General features: G+C 48.8%; 2 protein-coding genes and 1 non-coding gene across 3 annotated transcripts in view; 1 reads left to right on the forward strand and 2 right to left on the reverse strand.

Moving 5' to 3' along the window:
* Positions 1 to 60: 60 nt before the first annotated feature.
* Positions 61 to 4308, forward strand: LOC135815323 (large ribosomal subunit protein uL10-like). Its single transcript, XM_065328598.1, has 3 exons — positions 61 to 349; positions 1903 to 2061; positions 3351 to 4308. The coding sequence occupies exons 1-3, from the start codon at positions 221 to 223 to the stop codon at positions 3816 to 3818; spliced, it is 756 nt and encodes a 251-aa protein (XP_065184670.1). The 5' UTR covers positions 61 to 220; the 3' UTR covers positions 3819 to 4308.
* The window catches only part of LOC135815322 (cilia and flagella-associated protein 47-like), a 47955-nt gene continuing 25977 nt past the window's right edge, over positions 4206 to 26183 (reverse strand). The window contains exons 26-50 of the mRNA XM_065328597.1: positions 25832 to 26022; positions 24850 to 25137; positions 24312 to 24434; positions 23207 to 23576; positions 22595 to 22850; positions 22007 to 22211; positions 20428 to 20531; positions 19952 to 20068; positions 19298 to 19558; positions 18877 to 19035; positions 18435 to 18631; positions 17423 to 17475; positions 16233 to 17083; positions 15318 to 15461; positions 14828 to 14946; positions 14419 to 14473; positions 11951 to 12123; positions 9226 to 9343; positions 8661 to 8857; positions 8285 to 8398; positions 7816 to 8053; positions 6637 to 7406; positions 5901 to 6062; positions 5172 to 5343; positions 4206 to 4864 (exon numbers count right to left, since the gene is read on the reverse strand). Coding sequence (XP_065184669.1) covers positions 4706 to 4864; positions 5172 to 5343; positions 5901 to 6062; positions 6637 to 7406; positions 7816 to 8053; positions 8285 to 8398; positions 8661 to 8857; positions 9226 to 9343; positions 11951 to 12123; positions 14419 to 14473; positions 14828 to 14946; positions 15318 to 15461; positions 16233 to 17083; positions 17423 to 17475; positions 18435 to 18631; positions 18877 to 19035; positions 19298 to 19558; positions 19952 to 20068; positions 20428 to 20531; positions 22007 to 22211; positions 22595 to 22850; positions 23207 to 23576; positions 24312 to 24434; positions 24850 to 25137; positions 25832 to 26022 — 5596 coding nt within the window. The 3' untranslated portion in view covers positions 4206 to 4705. The remainder of the gene's footprint in view (positions 4865 to 5171; positions 5344 to 5900; positions 6063 to 6636; positions 7407 to 7815; positions 8054 to 8284; positions 8399 to 8660; positions 8858 to 9225; positions 9344 to 11950; positions 12124 to 14418; positions 14474 to 14827; positions 14947 to 15317; positions 15462 to 16232; positions 17084 to 17422; positions 17476 to 18434; positions 18632 to 18876; positions 19036 to 19297; positions 19559 to 19951; positions 20069 to 20427; positions 20532 to 22006; positions 22212 to 22594; positions 22851 to 23206; positions 23577 to 24311; positions 24435 to 24849; positions 25138 to 25831; positions 26023 to 26183) is intronic.
* On the reverse strand, positions 14206 to 14278 carry Trnaa-agc (transfer RNA alanine (anticodon AGC)). Its single transcript has one exon. It is a non-coding gene; the product is annotated as a tRNA-Ala (tRNA).

Below are 26183 nucleotides of genomic sequence, written 5' to 3' on the forward strand. Positions count from 1 at the left end.
TGTCTGCGCACGTGATCGTGAGCAAATAAAATTTTACGGTGCCTTTTCTACACAAAAAATGTTTGAAACAGAAACTGGAAAGAAAGGTATTTTCAACTACTTTTCAGCCAATCGATCACTTGCCAGCTACCATTGGACCAAATTATGATATACTGCGCTATTCCTACTGTCTAGTAAGTAAAAAGAACGAAAAGATCGTTAAGCGAGGAGCAGCGCAGTGATGCAGGCGCTGAGGCGTGCTGCTGTTCCGGCTGCAGCAGCAAGAAATGGAGTAACTTATAGAAGTTTCATTCCCCACAGAGACACGAACATTTTGTGGCCGTTTTGGATGCATAGTCCCCCAGAGCCGGTAGGTGATGCTTGAAAGGGGTACCTGTGTACATACATACATACATGCACAATGTACCTAATTCGATTGGTAAATGGTTGAACGCCCAGAATACCTTGGAGTAGAGTTGACTTGGACCATCAATTCAAATTGTTTGATTGGCAGGATGCCATGTACAGTCCTTCCTCAGTTTGGGATCGAAATACACGTACATCCTAAAGTACAAGCTCATGCCTGAAAATTCTGTTGGCTCCTGAATTAAACACGGATATCATTGGCTTGGCGTATTCCTTGGCTTCTCTGACAATACCATGACCATCTGCCAAATTGACACCAAACTGTGGTCACAGGGGAAGAAATGTGTGGGTTGGCTATTCGAAGATACATGTATACGCCGTGGGACATTCATTAAAGGTGTGGTTTCTGGACTCTGTTTAGATTGTGGTAGCTTGGAGAGCGGTGTCAGTGTAAACGATCACTGGACAGAAACGTGCAACACTGCCAACAGGGAGACTGTTGCTTAGATGCATATTATTTACTTTTGAAGTATACAGTAAAACCTCTGTTTGCCGGATCCTGTATACCGTAGTTCCGCGCATATAAGCCCATGGGCTAATATACGAAATAATGCATTTTCTGGGAGAAAAAAATCAGTAATAATGGTTCGTTTTTTAGCCCTGGGCCTATATTCGAATTTTGAAGGCAGCTGGTACGCGAAAAAGTACAAGTCCGTGCGCGGTTGTCCGCCTACCGTAGGTACCGGTACTGGTAATGTAGTCTGCACTGACATGCTGTACTATCGGTTCCGTAACGGTGTTTGGGTCTGTTTATTAGCCCATGGGCCTATAAACGGAGGTGGGCTTGTATCCGGATATAGGCCCGTGGGCTTACTAGTATATGCGCGGAACTGCGGTACCATGCGGAATCCTGTATTGACCGGAAACAATTTCATGCACAAAAATTACTTTACTTATACAAGCTACATGTGTCCCGGGTGCATTGGTAGTTTGATCTGCTCTGTTTCAATGTCCAGTGTAAGCGAACGTGTGGATCAAGCATAACTGCTTGGTTGACGCTGCTGCGGGAATGTGTATGATAATAGTACAAGTACAGTAATAATACATCGAATTGACAACATTAGCCTTCTGGCTGCTAACAATTCAGTTTGTGCTTGATATGGTAGATCGTTATACCAGGATACTAGCCAAAGGGGGGGGGGGTAGGGGGCGCAGTGCCCCCTGTGAAAACGTGCTGCTCTCCTACTCACTTTCCGATTTTTGTGTTTTTTCAGGCCATATTACGAAAATTCAGTCGATAGTCAGTTAAATATTATTAGTCACTACTAAAGGGTTCATAAAGGTACATTTGTCTCGGGTGAAGTCGGGGGTTCGCCTCGTACGGTGCATTTTGCATTGCAAGACAATTATTTTGGAACATGGAAACATGGGTTTCGGGGTAACTGTGTTGTCTATGCCCGCCCCCCTACTATATTGACCTGGCTAGAACCCTGTAATACCTCAAGAATGTGTATGACCACTGTCAGACTGAAGTTGTTCCTTTCTTGTGTTATGCAGTACACACCGACGTTCGAAACACCCGTGTGGAAGAAAATATTTGAGGAGAATAAGGTCGTACTGGCATGGCATATGCCGTCAATTTCACAGGACCGGTTTGATGATATACGCTATCAGTTCTTCCAGGAGGATATTGGCTTCAAGAGGTGCAACAAGAAGGCAAGTCTGCTTTGCTTGAACGTGGCTCATGCCGACGAACTGCACTGCTATTCTGTGTGCAACTGTGTACGGTCTTGGGCATGCAGTCTGCGCTTGAAGTTGCTACAGTACAACCCACAGTTGCTGTGTTGTGTGTTGTGAGAGGGGTACACTTTGGAAATGCAGATGCAGGTGCTGTACCTGACTACTGAAGTATGATTATATTATTGGAGCTCTATTGTCTATTGTACTGGACAACTGGCACGAATAAACATTTATGATACTTCTACACTTGTCCATACGTAATTACATATTTTGAACTTTGTTCTGGGGGAAAGCCCATACATGTGCATTGTACATACATGATACAGGTAGAGATATGTTATAGTGTTGAAGAAGGGTGACTTGATCACTATACAGTCAACTTCGCTTATAATGACACTCGGCGGGGCATCAGAAAAGTGTCGTTATTCGCGAAATGTCGTTATACCCGAAGTCTCATTATAATGTATTGCAGTTTGGATGAGACTTTGCTCTGGGCATGGAAATTCTGTCGTTATTCGCGAAGGTCGTTACTAGCGAAGTTGACTGTAGACGGTTATCACTACATGCGATTGAACAGGGTAGTACTTCAAAGTATGTAAGTGATAACTTTAGGACTTAGTCATGATGACATACACAAACAGATGTGACCACACCATGACCACACTGCTGGTAGTGCACATCATTTACACAATCTCAGTTTTCCGAAGCTTCCTGTTGGTACCACCAATTACTATAAACGATCCGTAATGTATGCAATTCAGTGGTTTTGAAGTGAGAATTTGATCACAATAGGCGATATATTGCTATAGCCGATTACTCTTTAACCGGTTTAGTTTGAGTGGAAAAGATACTTTTGATTTTGAATTTTGAACGTGATACCATTATAACCGGTCTATTACTATAGCCGATCTCTACCTGTAATCGACTGCTGCAGACCCTTTCTGAGTGCATTCTAAGCTAGCACAGCCTAGTCGGAAGAGACGTTTCACACTCCATGACAAAACGAGTACGAGACAAATCCCACTCGGAACATCTGACGAATGGGGAGACGTCCACTCACATAAGCAAGGCTTTCTACAGAGCTCTTAATGAAGAACCCTAGAACCCAGATAGAGAGTGAGGGTTAGACTCGTGCTCGTCTCCTGCACGTCAGAAAGTGCGAAAGATCTCGACTGTGTTGTCTGTCCTGATTGGCTTGTGCTGTTCTTCTATCCAGTTCTGCTCAACTTGTCGGCTTCTTTACCTCTTCTCTTTGTTTTGCTTAGGACTGCCATCCGTACATTCTCAAGTCAAAGTACAGAAATATGACCCGTCTTATGCAGCCAGGATGTGCGGTGTCGTACACGAACGAGATCAACATCAAGAAAACTACAAAGATTGCGCGGCCATTCCTAAATCTAGAGCTACTGGGAGGCTGCATCGAGGGCGAGCTGCTGACGCGGAATGAAGTGCTCAAGCTTTCCGGCATTACGGACATCACCCAGGTGCAGAGTGAGCTCATTGGCGTCCTCTCCACACCAGCATACCTTCTCTCAGCGTACTTGCAGAAGCATGCCGACGGACCAGACGCACCAGCTGCAGCAGCAACACCGCAAGATGCAGCAGCAACACCACCAGATGCAGCAGCAGCAGCAGCAGAAAGCCAGCAGAAGGATGCTGCAGTGCCAGCACAACAGGACGCAGCAGCAGCACCACCACCACCACCACCTGCAGCACCTGCAGAAAATAAATAAAAGTTATAAAACCAATGCCTTGACATGGACACACTGTTTTGTGTGCTTTTTACACTGAGATGTTATTTGTGGCAGGCGAGTGAAAATCTGCCCATCATCTGGATGAGTGAGTGATGTGTGAAACTTTTCCGCCTGGCTTTGTCCTGTGTGCAGTGCAAGCTAGGCCTGTGTAGTGAGCTCTGCCAGAACCAGATGGACATGTATGAGGGAGAATCAGTATTACAGTAGTACTACTTGAAGTACTTCAGTGGATTGCTCCACGTTTGCTTCAAGACGTTCTATTCTGTTGTGTTGTGCTGGTGCATCGTTGTTCTATTGTTAGAATTGAGCACACTGGCATTGCATTCATGCCAGGCATTCCCCCAGCACACCGCGTCACACTGTTGATGAATGTGTTGATGCGGATGTTTTTTTTTACATCATAGAATGCTTGACGCGTGCACAGCGCAAGACTGAGAAAGTGGCAAGAATACTGTGAGCCAACACCATACAGAGTGAGTGAGCAAGCGTGTGGCATACACCATACAGAGTGAGTGAGCAAGCGTGTGGCATACACGACATAATTATACGTACATCTACAGTGTGCAGCAGCAGCGGCGGCGGCACCATAATTATTATGTCCCTGTTTACTACTTGTCCTGGTACTAGTATTCTGCTCTGTGGCAGGTATGAACGATTATCATCTCAACTTTGAATTTGTGTACATAGCTGTGGCAATGCTATCGCTGCTGCTGCTACATGATATCAATGAGCACACGACAAATTATAACAAAATTAATATCCAGTGTCCATCAGTAGGCAGGTAATTTGCTTCAAGTATTTCGTATCCGAATCAATCAAGTCAATGTCGTGTGAACCAGCAGTGCCACCACAGCAGTGGCGGTGTCTCAAACGCCCTTCTTGAGCTGCTGGCGATTGAAGCGCACAAAGTTCTGTGTGGACGGCATCGGTGACTCATTGCGAGCAGTGTAATACGATGTCTGTCCATCCGCATCTGGTGCTGCTGCTTTCGCCTCGATTTTGAAGATCCACTGATCAGCAGTAGTCTGTAGAAGAAAAGAAGAACAAACAATTTACAAAATTTTGGTAGCGACTTCGGTGATAATTTTATAGGAAAGGTGGTTGCTCCCAACACCGGAGCACCGCGGTGGGACATTGGTGCAGCCCAACTTGGCAACAGCCATTACAAGATTTCATTCAATGCCTGTTGGCTTGGATTCCCTAAGCACCAGCATACTCGCAAGTAGTGCAACAGCCTAGACGAGCCTGATCTGGAGTTGAACACTTCAGAATTACTTCAAAGTCAGAACTCAAAGGAAGTATGGTGTTACTTGTTAGTGTGGGAAAGTATACCTTGATGATGAGAAAGCCATCCAGTGGGAAACGGTAGATCTTTGGTGAGTAGGTGATTTCGAACATGCAACCCTCTTTGGTGCCCTTTGGTGGAAGGATGGCCTCTTTCGGTCGCACTGAAAAGCCTTGGTGAGAGCCGGTTGTGAAAAACGCCCTACACTCAGCAGGACAACTGCAACACCACCAGACGGAGAGACAGACAGACAGACACATTAGGCGACTCAGATTTTATTTTAGACCTCTGTGCTTTGGAGGCACTTGCAGCGCACGGGTCAGTATTTTACACTGATTCTATAATCAAAAAATAAGAGGACAGAGAAAGTGTTTTAACGCTGAGTTTCACGCACTAAGCGATCATCTGAAAACAGTAACCAATCATTTTTTTAACAATAGCGTAATCCCCACAGGCCTAAGACCTTTTTACAGGTACCCTAGCCGGGAAAGTACTGGTGAACAGCTAGAGAAAGTACTGGTGAACAGCTAGAGAAAGTACTGGTGAACAGCTAGAGAAAGTACCGGTGAACAGCTAGAGAAAGTATAATTACTAGCACGTGACCAACAGAGGTTGACACAGCTGCCAAAAGGAAGGAAGACTATGGTAGCAGAAATGAAGGGTCAGGGACAAAACTCTGAAGTCCTCTCAAATGCACTGGTTGCCTTCCCCCCCCCCCCCCTTCCTTCCTCCCGCACTAACACCCCGGAATCCAACACCATGCTGTGTGCACTCACCTGCGTTTGTTGCAAACATCAAGAACCACCGACAGTTCCTGGTTCAGGCTCTCCAAGTCCAGGTGAACGACTCCATCATATTCACCACTGGATGCATGCAGTGTCAGGGGTTGTTGCCACTCGCCCAAGTCTTTGTGCGTTACAGTGAGTGCCACGTCAAACCTACACACGACGGAAGTTGTAAAAAAATGCACACCATGATGATGTTTTGTACTGCATGTATATTTAATACGGATGTGGAAAACTCGGCTAGAGGCCGAGTCTGATGTGAACCGTGATTTATTTATTTTTATATATATATTTAATACCAGCACAGCGGTTGTGGTGGCCTGGCACATGCGAAACTTCCTAAGCTGGTTTTGTTTCTCAATGCAATTGTATAGCCGGTGGTAACGCGGACGTGTAAACTTTACTCTTTTTTTTACAGCGGTTGTCCTACACTCAATCAGTTCGCATACACCAGCCGCAATGCACATTGCATCCGTCTAATGTCTATGCTACACCTGGTTGTGAGCTGAGCCCTGCACCAACCCAGCAGTACTGCCACTGGTCTCCAAGCTGGAATGTAGAACCATGATAAAGCTATACTGACAGAGGAGTGCTGTCCAATCAATCACTGTATGTATGACTAGAGTCAATGCGATATACTGACTATGCACACTCAGAACAATGGGCAGACACCCGGTGTGAAGTACTACTGCCCAGCTGTCTCCGTGAATCAGTTCAGTCAACTCACCAGCCTTCGTAGCTTGGCAAGAAGATGACGTCATGAGAAAGCTGCACGCCGCCGTGCTCACCGACCGAGGCTTGGTTGCGCAGCACTGCAGCGCAGCAACCTCTTAACATCTCCGATGCCTGCTCAAACTCCTCTTGGCGTTTCGCCAGCGAGCGCAGAGATGACCACAAGCTGTCCGTTGACACCGTCCGCCGTGCTGAGCTATCATCAACAGCTCCCGGAGGTTGCAGGCAATCGTTGACCAGGTCTACGGGTATCTGAACTGTGAAGTTTTGCTCAGAGCGCTCGCCAACCTTGGCCAACATGGCAAGCGGTGGACTGGGTCTGGGCAGCGAGAACACCGGAAGGAATGTAAACGGATATGTCCATGTAGCGTTTGGCTGCTTTCCACTGCCTCCCCTCGGTCGCAGTGTAATCTGCAGGTGCCCGTAGCGTGTGGCCATAGATTGCGGTGAGAACATAACGGGAATGTGCAGTGTGGTGCCTGGTTGCATCACGACAGACTCTCCGAACAGCAGCTCAATATCGGACCCGCTGCGCAGGCTGTTCGGGTTGAAACGGGCGATGAGGCACGAGGCCTGTTGTATACTGGACATGTTGGCCAGTGGCTCCTCCACCAGGTTTAACGACAGGACGGCCTCGTGCTCCAGAGGCATGTTGAAGACCACTTTGTGACGTACTGACCCAAACACAGGACAACGAACAACAGTTGTCTCTACGCTGCCAGCTGCTAACGGTTTTCCAGTGACATTGTACTGCAGCGCACCAAGCTGTGCAAAAGAAACCAGATGGAACACAAGGCAGAACATTGCTAAAGAAACCAGCCGCAAGGATACGAGTATGTCACGGTGGTTGTGCTTGCGATATCAAGTCTGCTGGTGGGACTTTGCCAGTAGCAGCATATCTTACAAAACAAAGTTGTTCAACAAGTACGACAAGTATTCACCCAGGCACCCAGGTCACAACGGACAGAATATTATCACACTACATTCCAGGGGCCTGGACATAATGATTCCAGGCACGATAGAAGCCGGACAGTTCGTCACTTCCATGAAGATATGGCTACCCCACACTTTGTGGTGCATTGTGAGGGCAAGCCCCAGCGAAGTAGAACGGACAGAACTGAAAACTGGCTGCCCTGAAACCATAGTATAGATAGCACATACATGTGACACTTACCTGTGTGCATGTGAAGGATATGGTGGTGCTCATCAATCCTTCCACTCGGGTCGGAAAGAACACAATGGGAATATCCACACTTTGGTTGGGCTCAAGAATGATGTCGCCGTCATCAGTCACAGTCACGCCGACCAGTTTGCTCACGTCCAGGCTGAAGTTGCGCGGGTTTGACACAAGCGGAGTGAGCCTGATCTCCTCGGAAAGCGGGTTAGTCAGGGTCAGAGGGCTAGCACAAGACCTACAGGTGGGAGCAGCATAGCGAGTACAAGTTAGGGGCAAATACTGAACTTGCTGCACACACCACGGGAGCACAGGTAGTCTTTGCTTGTGGTAAAACACTAACGTAGACTATCGACAGCCAGGACTCTTCTGCTTCTGGAAGCATGTACACCTATACATGCGTGCTGGTTCAAACGATCTTCTCCAGTTGCGCAGTGGCATATTCTTACAACTACATGTATTTCCTCACCTTCCCAGAGAAACCTCCATACGTGGCAGCTGCACTGTTCTGGCATTTGTGACGGTGGCTTCGATGGCGTATCGGACCTCACGTGCGACCGCATCGCGAGGGACGAAGACAATGCTGCAAGAAAGGATAGAAACAAATCCGTATCTGACATCATGTATAACCGTTACCATTGTTGTTGTATACTTTATTTATAGTGGAAATCAAAACAGACATAATGCCTGATAACATTAGACCCACTGATCATGCTGTTACCATGTTTCTGCAGTGCATAGTTCATTGTCAAATACATGGATACAGTGTCAATGATTGAAGTGAAACTGGGCAGTTCATGCACATGGCATCAGAGTCCTTGGCCTGAATGCTAAGGTTGACATACTTGCTCTTCGTGGTGCCTGTAAGGCGCGTGGGCGCAAATACTGCCTCGTACGCCAGATCCTTGCCCCGCGGCACCAGCACTTCCGTCGGCCCACTCAGGCATGGGTCACCGTAGAACTTCACGTCGTACGACAGGTCTTTCTTACCACCGGTCAGCTTCAGCATGCACTCCACCTTGCTGCCGACGGGCGCAAGAACCTACGTGAACAAAAACAGAGGTGAGTCACTCAAGAAGAATAGTGGAGTACACGTGATACACACCTGTAGGTGCAATGCAATGAATTCTCCATTCAATCCAGACCAGCTACTATCCATTCAATCCAGACCAGCTACTTGGTTGTGCACTTTCAACGGCTGCATACAGATTCCAAACAGCTCCGAGCTAAACTTCCCAAGAATTTCCCCTCCTTGGACATTCAAGTGAACCACCATACGTCTGTTTGGAGCCATGTTAGTCGATGTGAAACACATTCTTTCCACCTCATCTGGATTCCAAATTTCCAACTGGATGCATTTCGTGAACAAAATACACACAGGTAGACTTGATGATGGCAAGTTTCACCAACCTTGACAACAGAGCTCAGTGCTTTCATTATCGACTTGATATTGAGCTGCACAATGTGAAGATAGTTGCCAGCGTTGTCACTCTTATTGAAGCTGTCCAGGTAGTTCTGGTACTCGATCCTGCATGCACGCACACACAGGCACACATGCACACACACACACGCACACGCACACACACACACACACACATACACACGTGCACGCACACATGCACAGAACCAACAAAACAAAAGGAACACAGTATAGCACTGTCGGTTGCCACAGAATGGGGGGGGGGGGAGGGTCAGTCTCTTAGCCTAGACCGTTCTTACTTACATGTACTACAGTCTATGCACAGTTGAGTCACTGTGTTTACATTGCCGGGTATTCTGTGCTTTGTGAAATTCTACCCTGGTCGTTCTTCGGCGCTCTGTTCTTCGGCGCTCTGTTCTTCGGCGCTCTGTTCTTCGGCGCTCTGTTCTTCGGCGCTCTGTTCTTCGGCGCTCTGTTCTTCGGCGCTCTGTTCTTCGGCGCTCTGTTCTTCGGCGCTCTGTTCTTCGGCGCTCTGTTCTTCGGCGCTCTGTTCTTCGGCGCTCTGTTCTTCGGCGCTCTGTTCTTCGGCGCTCTGTTCTTCGGCGCTCTGTTCTTCGGCGCTCTGTTCTTCGGCGCTCTGTTCTTCGGCGCTCTGTTCTTCGGCGCTCTGTTCTTCGGCGCTCTGTTCTTCGGCGCTCTGTTCTTCGGCGCTCTGTTCTTCGGCGCTCTGTTCTTCGGCGCTCTGTTCTTCGGCGCTCTGTTCTTCGGCGCTCTGTTCTTCGGCGCTCTGTTCTTCGGCGCTCTGTTCTTCGGCGCTCTGTTCTTCGGCGCTCTGTTCTTCGGCGCTCTGCTCTTCGGCGCTCTGCTCTTCGGCGCTCTGCTCTTCGGCGCTCTGCTCTTCGGCGCTCTGCTCTTCGGCGCTCTGCTCTTCGGCGCTCTGCTCTTCGGCGCTCTGCTCTTCGGCGCTCTGCTCTTCGGCGCTCTGCTCTTCGGCGCTCTGCTCTTCGGCGCTCTGCTCTTCGGCGCTCTGCTCTTCGGCGCTCTGCTCTTCGGCGCTCTGCTCTTCGGCGCTCTGCTCTTCGGCGCTCTGCTCTTCGGCGCTCTGCTCTTCGGCGCTCTGCTCTTCGGCGCTCTGCTCTTCGGCGCTCTGCTCTTCGGCGCTCTGCTCTTCGGCGCTCTGCTCTTCGGCGCTCTGTTCTTCGGCGCTCTGTTCTTCGGCGCTCTGTTCTTCGGCGCTCTGTTCTTCGGCGCTCTGTTCTTCGGCGCTCTGTTCTTCGGCGCTCTGTTCTTCGGCGCTCTGTTCTTCGGCGCTCTGTTCTTCGGCGCTCTGTTCTTCGGCGCTCTGTTCTTCGGCGCTCTGTTCTTCGGCGCTCTGTTCTTCGGCGCTCTGTTCTTCGGCGCTCTGTTCTTCGGCGCTCTGTTCTTCGGCGCTCTGTTCTTCGGCGCTCTGTTCTTCGGCGCTCTGTTCTTCGGCGCTCTGTTCTTCGGCGCTCTGTTCTTCGGCGCTCTGTTCTTCGGCGCTCTGTTCTTCGGCGCTCTGTTCTTCGGCGCTCTGTTCTTCGGCGCTCTGTTCTTCGGCGCTCTGTTCTTCGGCGCTCTGTTCTTCGGCGCTCTGTTCTTCGGCGCTCTGTTCTTCGGCGCTCTGTTCTTCGGCGCTCTGTTCTTCGGCGCTCTGTTCTTCGGCGCTCTGTTCTTCGGCGCTCTGTTCTTCGGCGCTCTGTTCTTCGGCGCTCTGTTCTTCGGCGCTCTGTTCTTCGGCGCTCTGCTCTTCGGCGCTCTGCTCTTCGGCGCTCTGCTCTTCGGCGCTCTGTTCTTCGGCGCTCTGTTCTTCGGCGCTCTGTTCTTCGGCGCTCTGTTCTTCGGCGCTCTGTTCTTCGGCGCTCTGCTCTTCGGCGCTCTGTTCTTCGGCGCTCTGTTCTTCGGCGCTCTGTTCTTCGGCGCTCTGTTCTTCGGCGCTCTGTTCTTCGGCGCTCTGTTCTTCGGCGCTCTGTTCTTCGGCGCTCTGTTCTTCGGCGCTCTGTTCTTCGGCGCTCTGTTCTTCGGCGCTCTGTTCTTCGGCGCTCTGTTCTTCGGCGCTCTGTTCTTCGGCGCTCTGTTCTTCGGCGCTCTGTTCTTCGGCGCTCTGTTCTTCGGCGCTCTGTTCTTCGGCGCTCTGTTCTTCGGCGCTCTGTTCTTCGGCGCTCTGTTCTTCGGCGCTCTGTTCTTCGGCGCTCTGTTCTTCGGCGCTCTGTTCTTCGGCGCTCTGTTCTTCGGCGCTCTGTTCTTCGGCGCTCTGTTCTTCGGCGCTCTGTTCTTCGGCGCTCTGTTCTTCGGCGCTCTGTTCTTCGGCGCTCTGTTCTTCGGCGCTCTGTTCTTCGGCGCTCTGTTCTTCGGCGCTCTGCTCTTCGGCGCTCTGTTCTTCGGCGCTCTGTTCTTCGGCGCTCTGTTCTTCGGCGCTCTGTTCTTCGGTGCCCGATAGTACTGTAGTGAGCAGGCAAACACTATACTGGCAACTACAGATACATGGAATAATCCAACATAGTGACGCATAATCTTGCATGCTTTGCCTACAAGAAGATGATTATGGGTGGTGGAGCTAGTCTCGGCCCATACAAGGGAAAAGTACAGCGGTGGTGTAGTGGGATACATCCACGACTACAGTGCCTGTCAGACTGGTGACATCACAGCAAGGTGTGCACGGGGGGATCAGAAGGTGCTGCCATTGGACACACTCACCTTCCAATGGTGGACTTTCTTCCTTCTGTCGTGGACGGCGTCGCCTCGAATTTCACCTGGCATGACGAGCTCCCATGTTTATTCGTCGTGCATGTCATTGGTACTGTGAGCACGGAATGAGCTTCGACAAAGATTGTGTCTGGGCCTGTCAGCCATTCACTGTCTTTGTACACCTGGTGACAAGAGAATGGAAGACAGTACATGTTTAAACCACATGTACACTACATAGTACATAGTACATAGTACATAGTACATAGTACATAGTACATACACCTACATAGTACATACACCTACATAGTACATAGTACATACACCTACATAGTACATAGTACATAGTACATAGTACATAGCACATACCGTACTGGCAATATATGTTGCCGCGTAACGCGTAACGCAGGGGGGTGCGGCGTAACGCGCGACCAGGCTAGTGCGACAAATTTTCGTTGAGTTCGTAACGCGCGTCCGGCGGGGTGCGGCGATCTTTTCATTGCAGTTTGCACTGCAAAAAAAGGCTGAAAACTGTGAAAACACGTGTACCGCGTGGTGAAAAGTAGTTTTTGGAGGAAGCGCTCTTCCCCTATGTCACTTTCCTTTTGATGATCTTTTTGTGAACAGATCACTCTGATAGTTAAAAATATACAGTCTTCTATTGATATCGTTGTCGCCCTTTGCCGTCGGGTTTCCGTCGGGTTTGTAACAGTTGGATAGCAACTGAATTTCTGTGCCTTCAATGTGGATGAAAAGAAAAAATGATGCGGCAAAAGCAAAAAAAATGATGCAGCAATAGCAAAAAAAGTGATGCGGCAATAGCAAAAAAAGGACTGCGGCAATATAGAAACCTGTGTAACGGCTCCTGTGCGACTTTGCATGTAGCGCCCTGCGTGCGGCAAACATGTGCCAATGTAACGCTTCATGGCCTCACTGCGGCAACATATATTGCCAGTACGGTAGTACATACACCTACATAGTACATAGTACATAGTACATAGTACATAGTACATAGTACATAGTAGAGGGGACGGCTCGATACTGGGACGCTTTGACAGCCAAATTTGTATAGACCCAAACCGATCATCAGCGTTGATTTTTCACTCGAAATATGTTTGTGGAAGGAAACTGGCATGTTGAAGTTTGCTCTGGGGCCAGAGTCAATCGAACTGAGCCACTCCTTTGTGTTGACCCATTGCCTCCAAGTTGCCCAATTTTTCGCTTCAAAAAAGTTCAAATCAGAGGTGGCTCCAAACCGGACACGTTTTAGAGTGCACGTCCAATTCACTCTGGGTCTGAAATTAGGTAATTGCTATCGCCCCACGACGGCCAGTACAGAGTAACAATAAGCCTTGTGTGTGCTTCCATTAGTTTTGATTGGTATACGGTGCTTTATTGGCGAGAGGCGAGTCGCTGTTTACCTGCGACAAGAAGTTGATTTTTCGAAAGTCGTAAAACTCAAGTCGCAGTGCGAAGCAACACGTCAAAAACTCACCTGCTTGGTATGGCGCTTCTGGTCATCGCAGAGCCATGGAATTTTGGCGCTGAGTAAAACACATCGTAGTCTCACTGTGACATACGTTTTCTAATCAACATACCAAGAGAGAAAGTGAATATTGAGACCGTTCCGGTTTGCAACCTATGTCCTATTTGAAACCGTCGCCTCTACATAGTACATAGTACATAGTACATAGTACATAGTACATACACCTACATAGTACATAGTACATAGTACATACACCTACATAGTACATACACCTTGATTCCAAGCTCCACTTATTTTTATTTTTTATTTTTTCCGCAGTATCCAACAGCCTCTTTTACGGGCAAAATTAAAAGCAACACAATGATGAGAAATCAAGAGGGGTAAATTTTTTTTATCAAATCTGCTGACACACGCATACACACACATAGCTCCACTTATCCAACTTCCTGAACTAGTAATAACAAGAGTACATAACCCCAAGAGTGTGCAACTCCAGCTATGGGGTCTGCGACGGCAGAACTTCACATCACGTGATGAACCCGTGCACTCTGTGCATGATAGATACTGGGTTGTACGCAGCCCAGCTTTGGGTACAACTCTCTTGTGGTCACTTTGCACTGTTTGCCAGCATAACCTTTTGAACCATGTCACGTGATGTAAAGTTCTGCCGTCGCAGCACAGCATAGAGGTTGTGCAGAGAGTTGCACACTCTTGGGGTTATGTACTCTTGGTAATAAGCATACCGGTATTATGATGTAAAACAAAACAAAAAAAGGACAACTGGAGAACCCGGGTATCGATCCCGGTACCTCTCGCATGCTAAGCGAGCGCTCTACCATGTGAGCTAGTCCCCCTGGGTACACATGGACACATACTGTGATGCATTTAGTTTCTGCTAATGTGAGCCAGCCTGGATCTGGTGCCCCAACACAACACAACACCAAAAAGAGAGGAAGAAAGCACAGTACATGCACTAGGTGATCCCGGAACTCACGGTCATGTTGAGATCAAAGTCGGTTTCATTCGGGATGTGGACGTCAAAGTTTGCTCTGAAAACACAGTGAACAGTTCGGTACATGAAGGTTATGCCGCACAACTGGTGAACGGAACAGTGCACCAAATGGCACTTCACCACATGCTGCAAACAGATGACCATGCCTACAATACATAAGATGGCTCTGCTATGACTGTTAGTGTATGACCTGCTGCACCACAGCCAGATCCGCAGCCCCCCCCCCCCCCCGCATGTATAAACTGTTAGATACACGGCACAAGTATGTACAGCAAGAGAGAAGCCAATACAAGTACTCTTATCAAAACCCTGCAGAAAGCCAAAATGACGGTGTTGAGCTAAGAGGAAGGCAGAGTGTACTCCTAACTAAGGCCACCACTAGCACACGCACCGTTTGCCAACTTGGCACTTCAAGTTGATCGTTTTCAGGGGACGCGGCGTTGTCCCTTCGCCTCTCAGGTTGAAGCACCGCTCCACGCCATCTTCTTTGTTGACCAGTGTCAGCATGCCCTGAGCATAGATACAATATGGTCAGCAGCATTGTCTTCAGTGAATAAACAGCTGCTGTGAAAATTATGCATGTGCCCAACCAAGAGAGATAGATAGCTACTGCATGCTGCTACCATTTGATAAGACACTCTAGCAGTTCATACAGCCTTGGTCAGCAGGCTAAGCGTAACAGCTAGCACACTCCCAGTGCCTTTCGTGCCCTTCTGCTGTACACAGCTGTAGCGTGTTAGCTTCGTTACAGAATCACTATCATTGGACGTGCACAGTCCGATGTTTGCTCCTAAGACAGCAAGAGCAGGCATTAAGAGTGGACAATTCTTCGCCGAAAATACAAAGCAAGAGCAAAAGCCATACTGGTAACTGTTACTCACTTCAACAGTTCCGAGGTAGTGAGGGTGAAATGTTAGCGGGTAGAAGCTGTCTGACATTGCCTTGGCCACAAACACTTGAGGCCCAGAGAATCCGCGTCCCTCCACAGTTGCCACCAAAGGCCAGTCGTTGCGGTCGTTGTTTGTCTGGGAACGGAAAGAGCGGAATAAGTTAGCAGTTGTTAAGGGCTGCCAGGTATTCGTGTGGACTCACCACTGACTCATTACTGACTCATCACTGACTCATTACTGACTCATCACTGACTCATTACTGACTCATCACTGACTCATTACTGACTTTCATCTCAGACCTGAGACTTAGCTGGTGTATATCCAGAAGCAACAGCTCAGTCCTAATTGTGAGGGCTGTGCATGTTCAATGGGAATGGAGCCAATCGGAGTTTGGGGACTAGTTGCTAAGCATACATTGGAAACGATATCCAAGTACAGTAAAGCCGGTGACAAACGACCACCCCTTAGGGCCAGAGAACTTGAAGCGGTCTTTAGTGGTAGGTGGTCCTTAGTTAGAGGTTTGCACTGCACAACCATAATTATATGAATGTGAGACCGCCCGTGCCTGGAGAAGTGGTCTGCAGTACCAGGCTGGTCGCTAGTCACAGCGGTCTGCAGTACCAGGCTGGTCGCTAGTCACAGTGGTCTTTAGTTACAGGTTTACTTTACATGGATGGTACTAGTCAAGAGTCACAATATACTAGCCTGCCCAGTGCCCAATCTACGCAACTCTCGCGTGCAACTAGGCACAGTGTAAAGAGAGGAAACACAGTACACATATTCAGGGGTTTTCCTAACCGGTCATAAAAGCATATGCATGCGCTATGCAAGAGCAGAGAAGTGCGCTATGTAAAAGCAGAGGAGGACGCCATGTCATTCAAGTCCGCCATGTCACTCATGCCTTACCAGTGGAAGGTCGTGCACAACTGATGAGGATGTCGCTGCCCTGACACTAATCTGATTTCCCATCATCATCGGCGGCAGACTAACACCAATCTCCAGTTGCACAACACGCACATCATCCAGATGCCAGAGAATAATCTGCAGCGGGTAGCGTCCTGGCACGCCGTTCGAAGTGTACACCCAGTCCAGCAGAGCCTTCCCCGGCGCAGGTCGACCAAAACTGATGTCCGGTACTTGCTGAGAAGCCGAGTCTTTCCCCGCCAGGGCAGTATTCTCCCAAAAGGGCATGGCAAAGGAGCGCGGCAGGTTCAGAGCTGGATTGTTAGAGCTGACGGTGAACTCGAGCTGATTGTCCTCCAGGTCAGCGATCTGTGTGAAGTAGAAGTTATCGTCGCAGCCAGGAATGCGTGTGGCCAGGAAGTCGGCCCGCTGTTCTACTTCCAAGTCACTCAGCTGCCAGTCTTGGCGCAGGGCTACGGCATGATCACGTGCCGCGTTGCATGACGAGACGGCCAGCTGCTCGGAGACCAGGTCCTCGTGACTTGCGCAGTGGATGAAGATCGTGTTGTCAGCGCGCAGAGCCGCCTGCGGATGCTCTCCCGACGGCATGATGCGACGCGGTGGCCTCAGAAGCGAGGCAAGCTCCTCCAGCGCACTTCCGCTCACGGGCTTGGGCATTTTCACATCAGCTGTGACGTCGATGATCAGGTCGCCATGGCGCTTGGATGACAGAATGACAGAACAGCTGCGGGACACTGGCTGCAAAGCGATGATCTCCAGCGGCAGGCTGCTAGCCTGTCCAGCCACTAGATAGATCTGCTTCTTCTTGGCAAAGAAGACAAACGGTAGTAACACTGGAGAGAAGGGTAATAGAACGCAGATAGCACATCTTTTTACAGCGGAACGAGAAAGCGCAGTAAACGGCGACAACACCATCTACCCCCTCTCCTCCCTGCCCCCCCCCCCCCCAGAATTTTTCCATCCACCAAAACAATACTGGCTGGTTGCAGATAGATATCTATGATAGTGTTGCACTTAATCAAGCAAAAGGAGTTGATTATCACTGACAACCACTATACCAAAGAGCTACTTATAGTACGTATGCTCACACAGATATCGCCCCAGAAGATCTCTATCAAGACTACTTCGAAGTAGCAATCAAGAATGTTAAGTTGTTTGTAAAACAGCAGTACCTGTATCTGCATCAGATGAGTCGGTGTCTTCTCCAGATGACTTCCAGGCTCTCCTGCAGAGCAGAGTTTCACAGCGGAACAAGAACACAACTATGTTTATACACCTGAGCCATACATGTAGGCTCTCAGGAACGACATGCGTGGTGTGTTGTAAGAGCAGTGCCCGTTATCTTAGAGTCTTAGACACAATGGTGCTCTACTCATTCGGTCATGGATAAGCATCGCCTCTCCATTGTAACTCTCTCTCTCTCTCTCTCTCTCCCTCCCTCCCTCTCTCTCTCTCTCTCTATCTCTCTCTCTCTCTCTCTCTCTCTCTCTCTCTCTCTCTCTCTCTCTCTCTCTCTCTCTCTCTCTCTCTCTCTCTCTCTCTCTCTCTCTCTCTCTCTCACTCTCTCTCTCTCTCTCTCTCTCTCTCTCTCTCTCTCTCGCTCTCGCTCTCTCTCTCGCTCTCGCTCTCTCTCTCTCTCTCTCTCTCTCTCTCTCTCTCTCTCTCTCTCTCTCTCTCTCTCTCTCTCTCTCTCTCTCTCTCTCTCTCGTCGTCCCGTACTTTCTTCAAGCAGTGTATGTGTAGTCAGACAGAGCCCCCCCCCCCCCGCGACCAGTCAGACAGAGCAACTTGAATGTTCGGGTTAGCACGTAATCTTACTTGGCCTCTTATGAGGAATAAGGGGACAAAGGAAAGGTACAGGGTTCAGGAGGACAACGGAAACGACAAGAGTACTAAAAGGCAGAAACCACGAGAGAGAGAATAATTACGGATCTAACACGAGGAGCTGCGACGACTACAGCCAAAAACGGAAGACTGGGAAACGGCGCAGGGCCACGAGTTATCACCAAAAACGGACCCAGGCACGAACCCAGGCACGGACACGTAATCTTAGCTGTATCCAGTAACCAGGCAAACACGTGCCGACAGCATGCAGCTACACTACTCACAACATATGCATTGGAACCCCCTGCTATTGAATTACTGGTCTGAAAGCGGCTCTATTCACAAAAAGAAAGCACTTACTCTGCGGCTAAGTTGGCCAGTGATGAACTGGTGTCCATCAGCATATTCTGCACAGTTTCAGCATTCGCAAGCTTCGGAAATCGGACCGATTTCTCAACAACAGTCACAGCGAAGGTGTCGTCCACATCGAAGGGAGAGACGACGGGAATCTTCAGCAACTGTGGCTCATAGCAAGTCGCAGAGCAATGCTTGCTTTGCTGCAGAGCACACACGTGAACAAGAATCCAAATCACCACCCAAGACCACTTCCCACCCAATACGCTTATTAACCTTTGTCTCATCCTACAAACATTGATATCATGCGCTTTAAATTTGATCGGTGAGACACATTCACTGCAAGCTGGAGCACAAACATAACTTCCAAGAGCAGTGGTGTTCAAAGCAGCACCAGCACCAGCGGCATCAGGCATAGCATAGCCATGGTACACTCCGGGAAACTCACATGGGTCTTGAGTGTCTTCATGGAGCCCTTGAGCACAAACGTATGCACCTGCTGCTTGATCCCGATCGTGTTAGTGACGGCAATCAGCGTGCACTGAGACTCATGTAAGAAACGTCCGCAGTACTCAACACCTACTGAAACCATTCCTCTGGCTGGTACCTGGATGCAAGAAGCCAAACACACCATGCACAACAGAGTGAAGCCTTTTCATGAAGGTCCGGTCCATAGAAGGGAATTTGCTGTGAAGTTTTGACTTAGTCTTTGAACCTCTCATCCTCATGTGCAACTCCTCCAATCATACTAGACCACGTACGCCACCGAAGTACAAGTACAGACCAAACCACTCGATTGGATTGCTACTAATTATTCACTAGATATTCATTCAGCCAGCTGTTACGCCAATAGTTGAACAAGCACTTACCGAAACAGACGAACCTCTTGATAAGAGAAGGTGGAATCGTGACGCAAACTCGCCAATCAACTTCAGCACGTAGGTAGCTGGGCGAGAGCTCGGGTTCTTGAGCCGTACCTCCCTGCGCACTGGCACCTTGTTTCTAGTACCTTCAAGTAGCACTGTGTTCCTTACGGAGTTTGGCGCGGGCAAGTATTTTGGTAACTTGTGAAACAGGTCCATCACAAACAGGAGTATGACCACTGGGTTGGTTTCGACAATATCTTGTGGCTGCGGGCAACATACACACATAGCATGCACACATGGTGGAGGATCATTGTGACAAGGCATATTCAATGCAGAGGGACCTTTGCACCAATGATAAGCATGTGCCCAATAGCCTTGCAAGAGGTATTTCTTGGGCAGGGACTGAAAATTCCAACCACCTCCCAACCCCAGACCATCAGTATACCATATTTTTGGTGCAGGCTAGTTTCAGGGGAATGGTGCATGTAGGTTGTGATGCATCTGTAGGCACTTCATGCATAACAAATATGAGAACACCCACTTACTCACTCTCTGACTCATTCATTCATTCGCTCACTGCCTCATTCATTCACTACCTCACTCATCTACTGACTGACTGACTCACTCACTCACTCATACTCACAAGTCACTACCTACCTCCAAGTAATCGTCCAGGCACAGAGCTTGAAAAGCGCTGACTACACTAATGGCGTTGTGCAAACATTCTTCCTTGCTAGTCGGCTGCAAGTAGAGCTGTGAAAGAATGTCATCCTCCTGGGCAATGGTCAGACAGAGATCACACATGTGAACACCCAGGTTATGCCAAACAGTAGATATGTTATACCACTGGGCTGGACGTTACTCAAGGATAGCAGGGCCTAGAGAAAACAGCGGTATTCTGCTTAGATTTGAGGGCTCATCTCGTTTCCAAATAGTTTGCCATAAACAAAACTGCCATACTAGAGGATATACTGACACACCGCACATCAACCTTCTGCAAGGATTTCCGGACACTAGAGTTGTGTAGTGATGGGCTCTGCTGCACTTGACTGACCCCATTATATTCTACTCGGAATCCCCCTTTACAGCTTAGCAACATGAGATGTCAGATGCACTAAATAGGTTCTGCTTACCAGGAATGGTACATAGGCCAACAAGAGCACAGCAAACACTAGACCGTCTGAGAATTCCTCTCCAAAGCCGTTCACTTCCCTAGGTTTGATGGAGGAGTTTCGACCTGACCGGACACAGAACATGCCGAACATGCGCACAACAATGTACATGTTGTAACATTATGTTAAACACTACTTCAGGCAAGCATACAGAAGCACAGACAGTAATGCAAGCCCATGACCCATGTATGGTTCAGCAGCACACGTGTGTCGTACACAGCACCTACATGTAAACAACAGATGTACGCTAAGTAACAGGACTTTGAGGAGCAGCGCTATTGTTGGGGTTTGACGGTATCAGCATTGTTTGCCATGTCACCTACTCACCACCATCATTGTCTTCGGGGTTATCGCAAAAGTTTCTTGTTGTCCCCGAAACGAACATCATTCGTTGGGGGTGGGGGTGGGGGAGGGGTGCGAGACAAAATCGCAATTCGACCCACACTGTATATGCATGCGATTTTCGTCGTCCAGCATAGCAAGCTGCGTTCGTTTCAGAAACAGGGGAGGGGGTCCGGGTACGAAAAGAACGGTGTTCGTTTCAGGGACGATAAAAACTTTGGCGACGACCTCTTAGTACACATTCTGTGAGAACTTAACATTCTTCCAATGGATCCTGAACAAGCATAGGAACACTTTAGACTTGATAGCTTGCATGCCGTCCTACAGGTAGGACCACGGGTCCTACCGGTAGGACCCAAGAAATCGCGCTGCAAAAGTGCTTTTGGTTGAGAAATTTCTTGAAACAATTGTTGAGATGAGGTCTTTGTCAGGCAAAGTAATGGCGCAAAATGCAAGACTATGTCCAGTGCATTGCATACGCGCAATTTTATCAATTGTCAAAATGGCCGCACATACTCCTGTCGGAGCGCTAGCAACTCTGTCCAAAGTGAATTTTGACCATGGCACATCAATCGTGGTGAGGTACTAATGTTTTTATTAGTCTGCCAAGGCAGTGGAATGCATAATTCCATACACCGTTTCCATGGTTACCATTTGCTGTTACCATGGAATTTCGTACTATGCCTTGTGCGATCACGTCTAAAATTTGTGGACTCCTTCATTAGCCCCTGAGCAACAGTTCAGGGTCAAGTTTTAGGTCAATGTTAGAACAGAGGCCATGCAGCATGTCTGTGTATGATGGTCCTACCGGTAGGTCCTACCGGTAGGACCGAGGTCTATGCAAGCTATCATTAGTCATCTTGCAACTCTTTACATGTCCTCTGTGACCTACCCAGAGGATGCTGTTCGCACGCAAGCAATCAAACACTGACTAAAAAGAAATCATGCATGATTTTACTGACAGCAGCGTCGTGGCCAAACTCAGACCCACGTACAGCGTTGGCAACGGTAATCCTACTCCAGCTCGGTGAGCTCACATTGCAAAGATCTAGCATGGGTTTGCATAACACTACGGAATAGAGACGGCTAGAATCGATGCTGCACTTGAGCACGAACATCAGGGGTTGGATTTCAGTTGCTACCACCGTACGTATACATTATTACGAGCGGCCATTGAAACAATCGTGTTACAGCTTACAGCTTAGCTGTGTGGACTTGACTGTCCAGGAGTACTTTGCAAAGATATGGTTGACCCAAGCCAGCAGGTTGCACTCGGCCCGACTGTAGACGTTACTGCACAGGATAGCATCGTTGTTGAGCGGCAGAGCTGTCTCGCTGATGTCCTCCGCTGGATGCCCACTGGCCTTGACAGCAGCCCGTGTGATTCTCCTCAGGACAAAGACCTGTTAGGAATCACACAATACAGTGCAGTGTACTCGTGGTAGTCTAACTGTTACTCATAGTGCTGGCCAACGAAGAGATGTTCACAAGCCGTGCATAAAACATCTGGCGTCACAGTACAAGGCAATGACTTCAATGCAAACCATTTTACACCGTGAAGGGAAACACAAAGTCATGAGGTGGGAAATGATGGCTTTCTATCTCTCGTGTCTAAATACTTGATGATGGAATTCGTGTAGACCCTATGATATGTGGGTGCATGTGGGTGCATGTAGTGATTGGTGTGTCCTTCATGTATGCTCTGGGCTTGTACGCAACTCTACTACTCTCTGGCCCCATATGGCTTGCCAATATATAGCTTATAGGCTTCACCCTACTGTTGTACCTTGACAAGCTGAAGCAGCAGAGTAATCCAGGCCTGGCGACTGGCAAGCTCGTAGTTATACTTGAGGCGCACGAGCTCAGCAACGCGGCCATGGAATGCAGTGGGAATGAACGGCTGAGACACGAAACCCGGAATGTCCCGCTCAAGTCGTGCCTCCGGGCTCTCCTTGTGCTTCTCGTGGAACTTGAGCGCTGCGTACTCCTCAAAGTCCAGCAAGTCTTCAGGCTGGATGTTGGAGACCAAGCAGCCTCGACTCCTGCAGAGTAGGGGAGGGAAACAGTGATCAGAACAAAAGTTGTGATAGTTCGTTATACTTATAGAATGCTGATGATTAGAAACCTGAAGTTGACTGGGTTGCTCACTCGTGTAACTGCAACTTTTCAGTTCTTGATATCGTGCATGAGCACATGAGTGAAATCATACCGAAATGCACATAAATCCGGTGCTGCAAGACGTGGCTCACACATCATTGACATTCTTCCCCTAAACGATAATAGCAGGCCTGTCTCAGTGGCTATGAGATCTCTTCAACACATTTCGTAGTAACAAAGAGACTGGACGATGTTTCAGGCCAATGTCATTTCAATCAGAGAATGAACTGTAGCAACTCACGACATGAACTTCAGAATCTCGTGGTAGTGCATCTGAATCTGCAGGGCTCGCTCCAGGATGTCGGGCACCAGGGAGCGGTCCATGGGGACGCCGGGAATGCGATGGCGCACCAGATGGCACAGGACGTCATCCAGGCATGGTCGCCGCACCGGAGACGGCACCGTAGGCTTCTTGACGTTGGGCGGCCCAACCTTCGGGCTGGGTGGCTCTGGCACAAAATGGAAGCCACGGCGGAAGTCGTGTGGGATACTCATGTGGCGGCGACCGTCTGGCCAGCCGTGTAACTGCAACCAGCGCTCCAGCCCCACGATCATCTGCTGCGACGATATCTTTGCGTCCTGATAATTCTCAAACGGGTTGAGGCCAAGTACTGCAGTAGAAGCAACGCAGCATTAGAAACCATGGCCACAAAGTCAACAGTCTTGCTTTGTCAACGTGCTGGTCATGCATACATTTCTTGCACATGGGCTAGAAATATACAGCTCATTTAGCTCAATGCATAGAAGGCAAGACTGATATCTTTGCCTTACAGATGGGTGCAATACAGTCCATTCAGAAAAAGATGGACTTCTAGCTTTTGGCCATAAATGGGTCAAACTTTGAGTTTTTTTAGAATTTTTTTCTGCAATCCCCTATGGAATCCTCTTCCAATTATGTTTCTGAAGTCTATTTGTCCAAAAAGCAAGCCATAACAAGAATAGGATATCGGCCAGGTTTCGCCCCAGAAGCATTGAATTGGAAAAAACCATCAAAATCCAGGGCGTTTGACCCTGCCTGCAACAGTGCATTGTGGGGTTCGAACCCCAGTTCAGGTACCCTTCTTGGACTCTTTTTCAAAGTTCAAATTTCGCAGCACTGCACTGTGTACAATGAAATCACGAAAAATCGCCAAATACGGGAGCTCGCCAGAGCCAGAGCCCATCTTTTTATGAATGGACTGTAGAGCAGGCATGCACTGTTCAGGATGAGGTGTTGGTACCCAGAGAGGAACAGTCGTTTGTGAGAATTTTCAAGACACACGGAGAAAGTGAAAGTAATGCACTTCAGTGTTACTCTGAGCTGCGCCCAAATGACTAGCTACTGTATGTATGAAAACACCACCTACATTCTTGAAACAGCCGCCGTGGGTCGGTGTCAAATGGTGTTTCATCCGGTACACTTCCTAGTGTGCTGGACACAATGGATGGGGCTGCAGCTTGGCTCAATCGACCTCCACTTGCTTCCCCATCTGAGCAGTGATTCACACAAACACACACAAAAGGCAACAACAGCCCACTGAGCAGAGGGTACTCGAATGACAGCATGCCGGTAGTAGAAATGAAAGGACTCGTTAATTTTCAAGAGTGATACCGTATTTTCCGGAGTATTAGGCCGCACTTTAAACACTCATGATTCACCCAGAAAAAAGTAGGTGCGGCTTACACTATGATGGTCAAAGGAACCATGAAACACATGGTACAATGTAGATGTCTGTAGTTCCTGACCAAAAATCTGGGTACAGCTGTCATACTCCGGAACATGCGGTGCTATATGTTCGCATTGTGTACCGTGACACATAGGACATGCATGTGATTGTCGTGAGGTCTGCTGCCCGGCACCAGAAACACCAAGCTACAGTTACAGTGTCCCCCAGTCACACTTACCTGCACTAGTTCTGCCTTGAGCTGCCGCAGTCTGAGATTGGTAGGAGTAGACCGACCAGGAGCCGCCGATTTCCACGCTGCTGCCGATGGTGAACTCAAGCGGCTCGCCATGCTTGTCATCGCCGCCGCCGCCCTCTCCGACGGCAACACTCGGCGTTGGCGTGCGTGTGAACACGGCATTGCCGGCAGAGCTCATCACCATGGTCAGAGTGGCTGCATCGTCAATGGAGTAACCGTAGTCGTCGCGCAGCTTCAGTGTAATAGAGCTGCCGGTGTTGGGTAGAGATTCTAGCAATGCATGGCAATATATAAAGGAGAAATCAGCAACCATGATGTAGCACAGTCATGTGGTATATTGAGCAGTGAGCACTGCATGTATTTCAGCAGCTGCTAGTACTATCGTACCACATGCAGCTGTGAACAGTGTACAAATTTCAGCAGTGCAAAACTTCTTAGACCTGCGCCCTTGCTTCCAGAGCGAGCTACCACTCCTCATCACAGTCACTAAAACAAACAGTGGGAAATTTAAATAAATGGTAATTGCAGGGATTTATTTCTGGCCATTTGTTATCAAGATTATAACATGCTGGGATAATCTCAACTGTAAATCCACCCTCTGGCATCATAGCAGCAGATTTGCTGACGGATCAGCTATGGACAAGCAAGATTGCACATGTCAGCTATTCACAAGCAAAATTAAAATAGGAGATAACAGTTAAGCTGCATGTCAGATGGATAGTGTAGCACTTCCCATGCTAACCCAGCCACAGGATAGCCATGTCAGACATTTCCGGTCACCATGGGTTGCCAAGCAAGCCACCAGTAGCAGAAGTGTAGCAAGAAGGACCCACAGGTGTGTGTGTGTGATCCCCGGTAGCCTAATCAGTAGGGCACTGTCCCGGAAAGACAGGGGTGTTGGGTTCGAATCCCGCTCGTGGATCCTTCTTTTGCAACAGTAGCGCGCAGCTGGATTACATCTTACCTAGCCGTGACTTGTCATCCTCGAAGGCTTCGTCAGTGTCCAACGCACCATCCTCTTCACTGGCCTCTCCAGATGACTTAACTTCATCGGGGTTGGGCCGATAGATGTCGTAGTGTCCTGCATGCTCTGTTAGAAAGGTGTGAAGCGTCAGCAGGCTGTTGTCTGCTATGGCATACACTGGCACAGAAAACCTGCAGGAGGACAAAAAGGGCAACTTTAGAGCAAAACATTACCGGTACATGCAATCAAGAATCAAGCCTGGCCAGGCACACATCTAGCCAAGGCAGTGGGCTAAACGAGACCGGGGAATAACTTACAGTGCTGTAAAACCAGTACAGTGTACACCATAGTT

The sequence above is a fragment of the Sycon ciliatum genome, chromosome 4 (assembly GCF_964019385.1).
Source record: "Sycon ciliatum chromosome 4, ocSycCili1.1, whole genome shotgun sequence".
Lineage (NCBI taxonomy): Eukaryota > Metazoa > Porifera > Calcarea > Leucosolenida > Sycettidae > Sycon > Sycon ciliatum.